The 12,445-nt window shown below is 53.7% G+C and overlaps 1 protein-coding gene across 2 annotated transcripts in view; it reads left to right on the top strand.

Moving 5' to 3' along the window:
* The first annotated feature begins 265 nt into the window (after nt 1–265).
* The window catches only part of SRGAP3 (SLIT-ROBO Rho GTPase activating protein 3), a 70,358-nt gene continuing 58,178 nt past the window's right edge, over nt 266–12,445 (top strand). For both annotated transcript variants that reach the window (XM_040076004.2, XM_040076003.2), the window contains exon 1: nt 266–376. In XM_040076004.2, coding sequence (XP_039931938.1) covers nt 310–376 — 67 coding nt within the window. In that variant the 5' untranslated portion in view covers nt 266–309. The remainder of the gene's footprint in view (nt 377–12,445) is intronic.

Genomic DNA, 12,445 nt, shown 5'->3' with positions numbered 1-12,445 from the left:
GCTGCGCCCTGCCCGGCTGCGCCCTGCCCGGCTGCGCCCTGCCCGGCTGCGCCCTGCCCGGCTGCGCCCTGCCCGGCTGCGCCCTGCCCGGCTGCGCCCTGCCCGGCTGCGCCCTGCCCGGCTGCGCCCTGCCCGGCTGCGCTGCGCTCCCCGCGCCGCGGGCGGAGCGCGCTGTCCCCGCGCCGCGCCGTGTCCCCGGCGCCGCCAATGACGGCGGCCGCTGGCGGCGGCGGGGCCGCGGCCGGGTGAGGCGGCGGCGGCGGAGCGCGGCGGGCGGCGGTGCCGGCGGGGCCCGCGTCCTCCCGCACGATGTCGGCGCAGGGCAAGTTCAAGAAGGACAAAGAGATCATCGCCGACTACGAGGCGCAGGTCAAAGGTGCGGAGCGGGGGCCGGTGCGGGGCGCGGCGGGGCCGCCTTTGTGTGCGGGGCGGGGCGGGGACCGGCCGGCTCCGGCCGCGGGGGCTGCGCCGCCGCCCCCCGCCCCTCCCGCGCTGCGGCAGCGCCGGGCGCGGAGCCGCGGCCCCGCGGAGGAGCCCGGCCCTGCCCGCCGGGCGCTGCCATCGCCGCGCCGAGCGCCGGTGACGGGCGCGGGCCGTTGAGCCCCCGAAGCGGCGCTGGCCGGGGCCGTCCCCCGGGGGCAGCGCCCGCCCGCGGGAGCGGTGGCTGCGGGAGCCCCGGGGCTGCGCGGGGTCGGGAGCGCTGCCCGCGGCCTCCCGGCGAGGAGCGCATCCATCCTGCGGTCCTTATGTAAGGAAGTTCGCCTTCGTGCTCCGGCCCCTCGCCTCCAGGCCCGCAGTCATTATTATGCAAGTGCCGGTAGCGGTGCGGGGTGCGGAGCTGTGCGGCAGTCGCTGCGTTCCTGAGTGTTGGAGAAGAATAAAACTCGAGGTTTTATCTATTGAGACCACTGAGCATCAAATCCCAGGCTCCAAGTTGATTCTCTTCTCGAAGGAAAGTTGGTACCCAGTGACACATGGCAGCTCTGCAGCCCCGGGAAGGGCTGAGCGGGTTGGAGGCAGGGGGAAATGAGCCCGTGTAACCTTCTGTCTACTGCACAACCAGGGATTGTCGTGTTGGTACCAAACTCTCTTAGTGGGCATTTCTAGATAACTTACTAAATCTGCTCTTTATTGCAATAATTGCTAATTCTGTTAGCTGGTGACAGTTCCCTTTCCCACCTTCAGATGGAAGATACTCTCAGCTGCTTACTTCATGCCTTTTCCTTGCCTTGTCTCCTTCAGTCCTCCCATTTTTATATAAAACCAGCTCCACTCTCCCTTCAGTTGGTTGTTTTATATGGGGATATGTGTTTACCACTTCATTATATTTAAGTTCATAGTTAATTAAAAGTATAAAGTAGCTTTTCTGCAGATTAACTCAAGAGCTTCCATTTTTCTCCAGCTCAGCTGGGAGATGGCTGGTCTGCAAAAGTCTCTGCCTAACTGCGGCAGCGCGATGCCAGAGGGAGGGATTCTGGGGAAGGGGCTGGCTGTTGGTTTCGTGCCATTGTTTACTTTCGTGAATTTCAGTCTTTTGTAGCTGGACTCAAAGAGTGACGGAACAGTCACAACACGCCCTGCTCAGTGCCAATTACCTTTCTGCTTGTGTGTAATTTGGGCAAATTGATGTTATTGCACCCTGCAGTTAAGCAGATGAAATATTCTTTTAGTCTGTGGAACTGTTCGTTTTATGGGAGGGGATATTTGCATGTTCCCAGAGACTGTCCCGTGGTTTCGCGTTATTCTCAAAGATGTCCTGGGCCGGGTGATTCTTGCTTCCAGGGTGCTCGGGGTGCAGAGGGGTCTCTGGGAGGAGGACTGGTTCTGAGCTTTTCCAAAAGCTTTGCTGTGGATATCTCCAGTGTTTTTTCTGATTGTTGTTTGTAACTGGAGTACGCACGGGCCCTGATCATTCTTGGCCTGGCTTCTGTAGCCTCATGGTTTCCATATGTGAGGCAGTTAATGCTGGAGTGTATGTGAGGGTGTTACGTTACACCACAGTGATCACGTTTTGGGCAGCTGTAATGCAGACAGTTTGTTGATGGGCCAGTAATAATTTCCTTGATATTGTTCTGTGCATCATTACACCTCCAGGAATGTCTGATGGAGGGCTGGTGGCCGAGGATGCACTGCAGAACGAGCGGGGCTTTTCTGTGCTCAGCTGTGTTGAGTGTGCCAGCCCAACATGGGCCAGGGTTTGTGATCATCTAAACCTTCTCTGAGGCTGTGACAATGACCATGAACACCCACCTCCAGTTGTGCAGAGTCTGGTTTCTCCTGGCTTGACTGAAGGATTGGATGTGGGCTACCTCATTATCCCAGATACCCTGTTTATTTTCTTTGAGGATTGAGTCATTATGCTATTCATATCTAATCCCTTGCTACCGTCGTGAAGACAGATGCCCAAACCTCCAGAGAAAGACTAAAATGGAAGAGAGCTGGGGATAAAGAAGAGGGAAGTGGTGGCAAGGGGGACTAGCAACCAAAGTGTTGATAAAGAAATGCTGAAATATGAAGATGATAGTAGCTGAAAATTTGAAGCAGTGATCTCATACGACGGAGGATGGGATCTGAATGTGGCACAGTGCTTGTCCCCACGGCGTGGACAGGAAAAATGGAAGGGAGAAAGGTGGAAAACCCTGCATGTGAGCTCCAGGGCATATGTCAGCATGGGTGAAAGAGAAGTAACCCCAGCAAAGCTGCACTGGAAATGCATTTGAAGATGAGATCAGAGAGGATTGGAAGCGGGCAGGGTGCTGCTCTTGAGGTGTCAGCCAGTGCTGGGTGAGGCAGTGATCTTCCAGCAGTGTCTCAGGTGCGTAAAGCCTCCGTACCAGAGAGAGGAGCTGGCAGCACATCTGGAATGCCACGGAGGGGGAGAAAGTTACTGAGACTGATTTCAGGGAAGTTCCGCTGAAGCCTCTGGCTCCGGTTGTTGGGAATTAGAGCGAAGGCTGGGGTGGTTTGGGGCTGGCCTGTCGGTAGCTGCAGGGTGGGAGCTGAGCCCTGCCCGACCTGCGGCGGCTGCAGCAATCGAGGAGCCCACGCACTGTGTGGGGAGTGAGATTGGAAGGAGGAGGGTTGAACGGAGGCATTATCTTCACGCTCAGGGTGATTTATTGGCCGTGATGGCTCTGTATCTCCCTTCCTTCCCTGGAGAATTGTGTCTGCTCCTCTCATGGTGGGAAGGAGTTGTCCTGAAAATGCTTGGAAAGCTAGCGGGGGTGTGTGAGGTGGTGTGGGTCTGCTGGAGCGCCCTGCTGCACACGCCGTTCCTGGGTGTCTCAGGGAGGGCTGGGGGCTGCTGGCAGGGGCTGGCGGTGCTGCAGGGTGCGTGAGGCTCTGGGTCCGTGCCTCTCTGCTTTGGGGAGTACGTGATGGCCGCTGCAGGCGCTGTTCCTGCAGCTCTGCAGAGTGTTACCTGCCCGCCCGTGCATGGAGACCTCTCCCTCACCTCTCCTGCACACATCAGCGCCGGCAGGCTCCTTCCCACTGTGCTCTCCCTGTCACTTATCCAGGGTCTGTCCTTCCCTTCTGCTGCTTTGCCCCCTCCAGCTGTCGGGAGAGGGGAGAGCTGGCCCCAGCACTAGCAGGAGATGCTTGCTGGATGGTACCAGAAAGAAAATATTTAAGATTACTTTTAGGAGGCAGGTTTTCTTATTTGCCTTAGCTTTGCAGACAGGAGTGGTTGTGTTAAAAATAAACACCAGTGGAGATATGGCTGCAGATTTACAAACTGCCACATGACAGCTGCCTGCGGAATACAGAACACAGCAGATCCTTGGATGCACAATTTAAAGTGCGTGTTTTCAGACCTACAGTTTTAATTGGTCTATCTGGCCAGAAATCTAAATAAATGTCTTTCCCTCATTATGGTCACATGCCTGATTTGTGGCTTTAATGCAGCAGAACGAACCAGTTTTAATTATGCAGATGCAACCGCCTATGGTCCAGCGTTGGCAATCTTGCAGAAAATTGCGCATTGTGTTGATTGGCTGCTTAATTTTATATTGCTTCCTGCAGTTTTGCCTTAGCCCTGGCAAAACACAGGTCCCTGTGTGATCCCTCTGGCTGCTGTTGGCAGGAGACTGCTGTGAGGCAGTGGCATCTTGTGTTGTGTGACTGGCAGGTGACACGATCCTTTGTGATCCTGGAGGTGGGGATCTGCAAATGGTGCATCTGGCTGCATATTGGCAAAGAGATGGTTCCTTGACTTCTGGGACTCTTAATTGCTGTGTAAGTTGATAATAAAACTAGGGGTTTGATGGTTTTAGCATATAAAAACACTAAAAAGATTTGCAGGCTTGGGCCAAAGAAAATGAATGTGTTCTTTCCCATTTTCATAAAGTTTCGGTTAATTTATCATTGCCCAGTAGCTTCGTTTGACTTCTTCTATTGCAGTAGCTGCATCCCTTCTTTTGTGTCTCTTTTATTTTCCTACCTTTTGTTCTCTTTCCACTTTGCTCGGAAAATATTGGGGAAATTCCCACGCCAAATAATTTTCTAGGATACTGGTTTGCTCAGGGAGGAGCTTTGCTTCCCAACAGGAGAGGCATCAAGGCTTGAACTTGACAGCTCATTCAATGAAGTGGTTCAGTGCAAGAGGGAAAGTTACAACCCTTTGTTGAAGCTGGTGTGAAACTGATGAGCGCTAATCACAGAGACAGAAAATGTCTGTTGGCTTGACTGTTGTGCTTAACAAAACGCGGGGAAGTGTGACCCAGTGTGCCGGGCATAGCTCAGCCGGCTTTGGTGGAGCTCTCTGCAGCAGGTAGCAGATCCTGATGGATCTGCTCTGGTCTCTGCTGTGAGACTTTGGGAACTGCTCCACGCTGGTTGTTATCACCCCCTTCCCTGCTGTTTCCTCCGTGGGTCTGTGAGCACAGCCCTGGCAGCTGGGTTTTACAGAGCCCTCTGTGTGCAGGCACAGGGCAGGGATAGCAGGGAGTTCAGATGTGATTCCTAATGAAGATTAATTGTCAGTTTCTAATGGAAACAGTTTGACTTCATCAGAGATATTCTGCAAAGTGCAAGTCCTGAGTGCTTCAGCAGAGGCTGGGATGGTTCAGCTGAGTCAGCAGCTCCTGCGTGTGACTGGCCACCAGCAGCTCTGTGCATCCATCCTCAGCAGCTCCTCCTGCTTCTCACCAGAGGTCAGAACTGCTGAACAATATGCCCGGGGTCATGGCTTGTCCCAGGGCGGGGGTCTGGTGGCAGAAGGGCATTTTGGTCCTGTAAGCCTGGCTGTGTTCTTCCCTGATAGCTGGCAGGTGCTTGGGTGTGCAGCTGGCATTATTTGTCAGTCTACCTCTCCTCCTGATAACAATAAAACCCTCTTACAACACTTACTCAAGGCCTGTAGCTAGTCCTCGTTCCAGGTGAAGAGTTTTAAGGGCTGTTAGAGTGCAGCACCGAATGCCTTCAGGTGCTTAGCAGATATTTATAATCCTCTGTAAGGGGGAATGTTGTAAGTTCTGTGTGCTGTTTCATTTCCTGACAGGAGCAGGATTTACTCTCCCTTTTGCTGGCCTGTGGAAGATGGGGGGAAAGCCTCCCCCTTGAGCTCTCAGATTTTCTCCTGCCTGGGTTTGGCTTGGTTTCAGTAGCTGTTTGTCAAGCAACCACGCATGGCAGCAGCAGCAGTGACCTCCTGAAATGCTTTTACTGCCCTGGGAGCGCTCCTGGCGGGTGATGGGACAGTTCACACAGGTAACACCTGGCCCGGGTTCAGCGGCGTGTGCAGGCGTGTTCCTCGTGCCACTCGACAGCAAAACTGGTGTGAAGTAATCTCCCCTTTCTTACAACCTGGGTGGCTCTGTAGTCCTGACTTGATTTAATCCCAGGAAGCTTTTGCTGAGCTGCCAGCAAACCCTCCTGCAGAGAGGGTGAATATTCCTTCCTAATAACTGATGTGCTGTGTGTGCTGCACCCGTGTGTGTTAGTGGCTGTGCCACAGCGGTGACTGGGGACACGGAGACGGGTGAGCCTGTGGGCTGATGGGGTGATGCTGGGGTGTCCCTGTCACTGCTGACCTTGCTGGGGCTGCCAGCCCTCACCCTGTGCTTCTGCTCTGGGCGTGCTTTACGCTGCTCGTGTCTTCAAGAACCTGACTTGTAAACTTTTCCCTGACAAACTGGCATGCGGTAACTTATTTTAGCCTCCCTTTTCTCTCCGTAAGGCAGTTGCAGTGGTTAGTGCAGAGGCAGCCGCTGAGTAGTGTATTGCAACGTGCAATTTTGAGAGGAAGTGGAGTATCAGTAAAATCAGTGAGGGAGTTGGTGCGGCTGTGGCTGTTCCCTGCGCTGCACCCAGTCGGTGTGATGGGGCTGTGTGTTCCTTACTGCCAGGGTGCTGTGGGGCTGTGCAGTGTCCGTGTTCCCAGCTGCTTGGATTTAGAGCTCGCGTGGGAAATGGCCCCATCACAGCGCAGCAGCCAGGGACGCGCAGCCCTGCTGTTTGTGCCAAGCTTGTGCTGTCTCTGCCGGGGTTGTTGGCGCTCAGCAGTGAGGAGATGGCTGGTAGGATGGCCCTGGTGGGGAAGGACAGGTTTTAAATCCTCCTTAAATTAAATAGTCCCCCTTTGTTTTACCAACAAAGACGTGTAAAAAAGGTGTAGTAACATAATCCCTGAGTGGAAATTGGTGCCTCCCAGCCTCGTGTGGTCCCCAAATTCAGCTCTGCAGGCGAAGCATTATCAGCGGGGAGCAGCAGCAGCGCCTCTGGCCAGTGTTCATGTGGCTGAAGTAGCGGCTTCTCCTTCACCACGCCAGAGCCTCAAAGATCCGTTTTCTTCGTGCTGCTGTTGTGTTGCTGCTCTGTTTGAAGAGTCATTTGTGGTCTTGCTGCTTTGTTTGTTTGAAGAGTTGTTTGTGGTCTCCAGGCACTTCTGTGGCGTGGTGAGAGCCCGAGGGGATGTTGCTTATGTTGCTTGTTTGGAACTTTAAGAGGAGCTGATCTCAAGAACAGATCTAAGCTGGAGATCATCCGTTTGATAACTTTAGGTTGCTGACCTCATGTGTGTGCAAAGTTTTTCTCTCGGTCAAATGTGCTGATAAATCAGTAGCTGCTTCATGGGATTAGCATGGGAGTTGGTAAGGATTGAAAGTGCTTCCTTTGCCCAACGTGCCGGAATTCTGCTCTACTTACGGTGCAAGCTGGGTACCCAGGTCAGCTGAACGCTTTCCAGAAACTGTGTGTGTGTAACCTGGTGGCTGCCAGCGGCTGGGATCCCAGGGAGCTCGCGCGGTGGGTGCTCTGGAACATCACTGTCGGGTTAAAGCTCTGGCTCAGAGCCTGGCTACCACAGGTGGCACTGGCTGTCCAGCCCGTGTGACCTAATGGCTCTAAATGGACTGGGCGTGGTGAGGAGTCTGTGTTTAAATCTCCACTCCTTTTTTTTGACACTTTAATCATTGAGATTATGGAACTCATGGAAGAGGAAGGACAAGAGGTCAGACTGTTGGTGTAGCAGCCTGAAGCTTTTGTGTTGTCATAGACAATTGAAGATTTTCTTTGTGTGAAAACAGGTTAATTGATCTTTGGGAAAAGTCTAAATGATGATTCATTCAAGACAGCTTGTTAGTGTTGGAAATGAGTTAAAGATACAGACTTGTATCTGAGCTGGGTAGGGCGAAATCCTGCTGCCATTTTGCAGTACTGGCAGCATAGCAGGACTGAAGCTGCAGGAGAGCTTGAAGATGGGTGCTGCATTGCCAGAGTGTGATGGTCAGGAGGCAAAGCCTTGTGCAGACAAGTCCTATTTGGGAATGTCGCCCTGGAGGGAAATGCAGTGTGGATCAGTGGGCTGTGGCTTAGGACAAGATGGGAATGGTGTGAAAAATGCCGTGTTTAGCTGCTCAGTTAGTGCAGGAGGAAACACTGCTGGCAAGATTATCCTGCCAATAGCAGAGAGTATATTTAGCTTTTTCTTAAAATCCCCATCTAATGATCCTGCCTGCCCTCAAAGGCTGATTAGTCCCTCCAGACTGATGCTGGTGCTGAGCAGGTGACCTGTGGTCACTGTGGAGCTGGATCTCTGGACCTTGTAAGCCAGATGGGGATGTGTGTTCAGTGATGTCTCTGGAAGGGTGCTGGGAACCCCTGACCAGCAGTGGCTTCCACTGGAAGGAGATACGCCCCCAGCTGATGAAGGTGTACTGGATCTCCTAAGAAAATGTTATTGTGTGCACCTGTTCTTGCTCCTCCCCTATTTGGGAGAGTGTGCTGACTCCTCTGGAAAGACAGTGTGCCCTAAATGACCCTTAAGTGGTGGGGAAACCCTGCTCTGGCCAAAAGAGAGAGAGTTTAATTTGAAAATACGCTCAGCCACTGTCAACCGTGTCACTGTGGGTTTAAGCAAGTCCTCTTGGGTGGGTGGGATGTCTTCCGTGGACTGTGGTGCGTGGTGCTTCGTGTGTGCCAAAACCCTGCTCACATGAGGGCTTGTGCAGTGTTAGGAAAGAGTTCTGGTGATCTTCACCTTGCTCTTCATCCTGCAATGGCTGAAGCCTCTCCACACCCTGCCTCCAGCAGGACCAGTCAGGGGGAACTCCGTTGGGATGTCCTTTCGTGTAGGTGGAAATCCTTGGCTGTCACACTGGGGACCTCAGCAGTAAGGTGCGTGCCCTGGGTACTCCCTGCTCACCAGGAGGCTGTGGCAACTCACTGCAGTCACACTACCGCTGCAGGCTGGAGTACTGTGGGATGTTTTCATTCTTATTTTTGTTTTTGTTTTGTCTGATGGCTATTTCTCTTCTGAAGTGGACATGTTTTCCGAAAGGCTGAGTACTTTCACCATCAATATTATGTACAGTGAAGCGTGCTGAGGCCAGCACAAGTGAGTACCGTGCTTCAGGGTGGAATGCGATTGCTGGAGAGATCAGAAAACAAATTTCCCTGTGCAGTGTACACAATTGCCTGGATATGTTGGAGTTTCACCTGCAGCATTGAAGCAATGCTCTGAGGGGCCGCTGGATTAAGTTACCCTGGCACGTCTGTAAATACCCGTGTAACAGCTTCCAAACAGTTAAGAGCATGAACGGCTGTGTTTTGCCAGTGCTCCCGAGAGGCAGGCGGGATGGGGTGGCAGGGGGGCAGCACTGGGGTCCCACGCTGGCCCTGTGCGGGGCTGGGCGGTGTGAGCCCCAGGGCGCCCGTGCCGCGCTGCCCTGCGCACGTCGGTCACCGCAGTCCGGCTGTCCTGCCGGGCTCCCAGCTCAGCTGCTGCCTCCTGGCTGGACAAAGCCTTCCTCTGTGGGGCAGAAACCGGTGGGTCATCCCCAGTTCGTATCTCCACGGGATGGAGATGTTCTGCAGCTCCGGAGAGAGCAGGCTGCACCCTGAGCTTGCAGCCACCGGGGATGGGAAACGCCGGTTCCTGCGGTGTTGTACAGAAATCCCGATAGCCTGGGAGAGCTCCCCTCTGGGAACCAAACCTTTTGTGTCACCCTGGGGAGCCTGAGCTGCGTCTGGATGGGGCTGGGCATCACCAGGGAGGGCTGGAGGAGCCAGGCACGTTGTAGAGGTCATTCTGCAGCAGATGGCCTGCGGGTGCCCTGCGAGGGTGCGAGGTCTGCGTGCATTCCGTGCTGCACCCAGTGAAGGGCGACATCCTGGTCAGACCACTTGCAATTGACTTTTACAGCCGTAGACAGAAACTCCTGTATTTTGCAGCTTTTCCTTTAATCATTCTTGATTTTATTTTCCATTAAATACATTAAATGTTTTGTAAGGGATTTCCTATTGCCCTGTCTTTTTTACCACTAAAACGAACGAGACTTCTACTCCGGTAATAAATGAACATGGAAATCAGGATCTTCACTGTAATTGGATTTTTCAAATAGCTCAGGAAGAGCCTGAGGAAGCGTGGCAAAAAAGAGTTTTAATTTGGAATACGTCAAGTAACCTGGGAATCTGACTCTCAGTAGGTTCTTTCAAAGCGTTTTTTGTTTCTTTTAACATCCTTGCTGGATCGTGTTCTGAGTGACTCATGGCTTTAAAAGCATTTTTTCCTGCATGTTTTTTCCTGCTTGTGTGCTCTTGACCTACTCTTGCTAAAATTCCTAAAGAAATACTAAGTAAACATATTGTAAGTGAAAATGTCATATTCTAAACCCCTGGAAGTGAAACCATTACAAAGAGTACTCATACAGTCATTGTTCTGCAGGATGGCAGTGTGAGATGCACTGTTGAAATAACAATAATCTGTTCCGTGGGAGAGGTCAGCTCCAAACTAAGGGGGAGTAGGAAGAAGAGGAAAAAAGAAAAGCACACTCTTTGCGTCTCCTCCTAATCACACAGCACGTACTCGTGCTGTGTTGTTGATGTAGCTGCCTACTGCTTCTAAATGCCTGTCCAGGGCAGTGAGGAGACATCTGTGTTGCATGGGAGAGGAGCCTGGAGCAGATGGTGTACCTTTCTTAAGGCTCTAGATGGAAGGAAGTAATTTTGCAGGTCACGAAGCCAGAGAATAACTTCAGAATTAAACCTCCACTGGGAATTTAGTGGTGGTTGGTCATGGAAACAGTCCCAGGTTGTGTCCCCAGGATTTCCCTGACTGTGTGTGAGAGCTGGGTGCAAACCCCCGCTGGTTTCTGGTGCCCGTAGTCTTGTCAGCTTGCCAGGAATTTACGTGGAGGCTGGTCACATTGTCAGCTGTGAGTTTGCTGCAGTGTCCTTGTCTGTGGTGCACATCACAATGACAGTGGAAAAGACATTGATGGTCACCAAGCTAACTACTGAGGCTGCAGCAATTCATGGTGGCAGTACACCTTTGGAAGAAAGAAAGTCTTCAGCGTCCTCTTCTTTCACTTTTTTGGGGTCTTCAGGAGGCTGCACGTGTTCAGAGTTTGTTGGGAAGAGTCTCAGGTTTCCCAGTGGCTTAGCTGCTCTTTGTCAGCCTGCATCCTGATGACTTGCCAGGACAGGACAGCTGGTCCTTACGGGCTCTGAATTGCCAAGGTGTTAGCTGTGGCTCCAGATGCGGCTTCAGCGGGCACCCAACATCCTCGACTTCTGGAGTCACCCTGGCAGTGCTGCTGGAGTTCTGGAATCATCCTGGCAGTGCTGCTGGAGTTCTGGAGTCACCCTGGCAGTGCTGCTGGAGCTTTCCTGTTCTCCTGCACTGCCGGGCCCGTCCCAGGATGAGGCCACCAGGGTGTCTTTGGTGGCAATGCCATTGTTTCCCTTTGCTGTTGTCCCTAAGTGCTGCATGCTCTGTGTTGCACCGTGGGGCTCTGTGCTCTTTAATTGTTGTTTGTCATCGTGGGAATTGCTTGTTCTAAAACCAATTACAACCTGACAAAACTGATCTGCCTTATTTACAAATACATCCATCTGGTCGTGGATTGCCTGATAGCGCTGCCAGAACAGCGTGAGGCCTTGGTTGCTGCTGCTGAGTTACCAGAGGGCTCTGCGCAGGCATTGCCTGCAGCCGTGCAGCGCTTTGCTGCATTGCCTGCAGCCGTGCAGCGCTTTGCTGCATTGCCTGCAGCCGTGCAGCGCTTTGCCGCATTGCCTGCAGCCGTGCGGCGCTTTGCTGCATTGCCTGCAGCTGTGCAATGCTTTGCTGCATTGCCTGCAGCCGTGCAGCACTTTGCCGCATTGCCTGCAGCTGTGCAATGCTTTGCCGCATTGCCTGCAGCCGTGCAGCACTTTGCCGCGTTGCCTGCAGCCGTGCAATGCTTTGCCGCATTGCCTGCAGCCGTGCAGCACTTTGCTGCATTGCCTGCAGCCGTGCAATGCTTTGCCGCATTGCCTGCAGCCGTGCAGCACTTTGCTGCATTGCCTGCAGCCGTGCAATGCTTTGCCGCATTGCCCGCAGCCGTGTAGCACTTTGCCGCATTGCCTGCAGCCCTGTAGCACTTTGCCGCATTGCCCGCAGCTGTGCAGCGCTTTGCCGCATTGCCCGCAGCCGTGCAGCGCTTTGCCGCATTGCCCGCAGCCGTGCGGCGCTTTGCCGCATTGCCCGCAGCCGTGCGGCGCTTTGCTGCATTGCCCGCAGCTGTGCAATGCTTTGCCGCATTGCCTGCAGCCGTGCGGCGCTTTGCCGCATTGCCCGCAGCCGTGCGGCGCTTTGCCGCATTGCCCGCAGCCGTGCAATGCTTTGCCGCATTGCCTGCAGCCGTGCAGCACTTTGCTGCATTGCCCGCAGCTGTGCAATGCTTTGCTGCATTGCCTGCAGCCGTGCGGCGCTTTGCTGCATTGCCCGCAGCTGTGCAATGCTTTGCTGCATTGCCTGCAGCCGTGCGGCGCTTTGCTGCATTGCCTGCAGCCGTGTAGCGCTTTGCCGCATTGCCCGCAGCCGTGCGGCGCTTTGCTGCATTGCCTGCAGCTGTGCAATGCTTTGCTGCACAGGTGTTCTTTGCAGGACAGGGGCGATGAGTGATGAGAGTAGCAAACGCCGTGTGAGGCAGGCGGGGATAAAGCAGTGTGTGCTGTGTCCTGG

Source organism: Hirundo rustica, chromosome 12, assembly GCF_015227805.2.
Source record: "Hirundo rustica isolate bHirRus1 chromosome 12, bHirRus1.pri.v3, whole genome shotgun sequence".
Lineage (NCBI taxonomy): Eukaryota > Metazoa > Chordata > Aves > Passeriformes > Hirundinidae > Hirundo > Hirundo rustica.
Note: the sequence above shows the minus strand (reverse complement) of the source record. Positions and strands in the feature narration are given on the sequence as shown.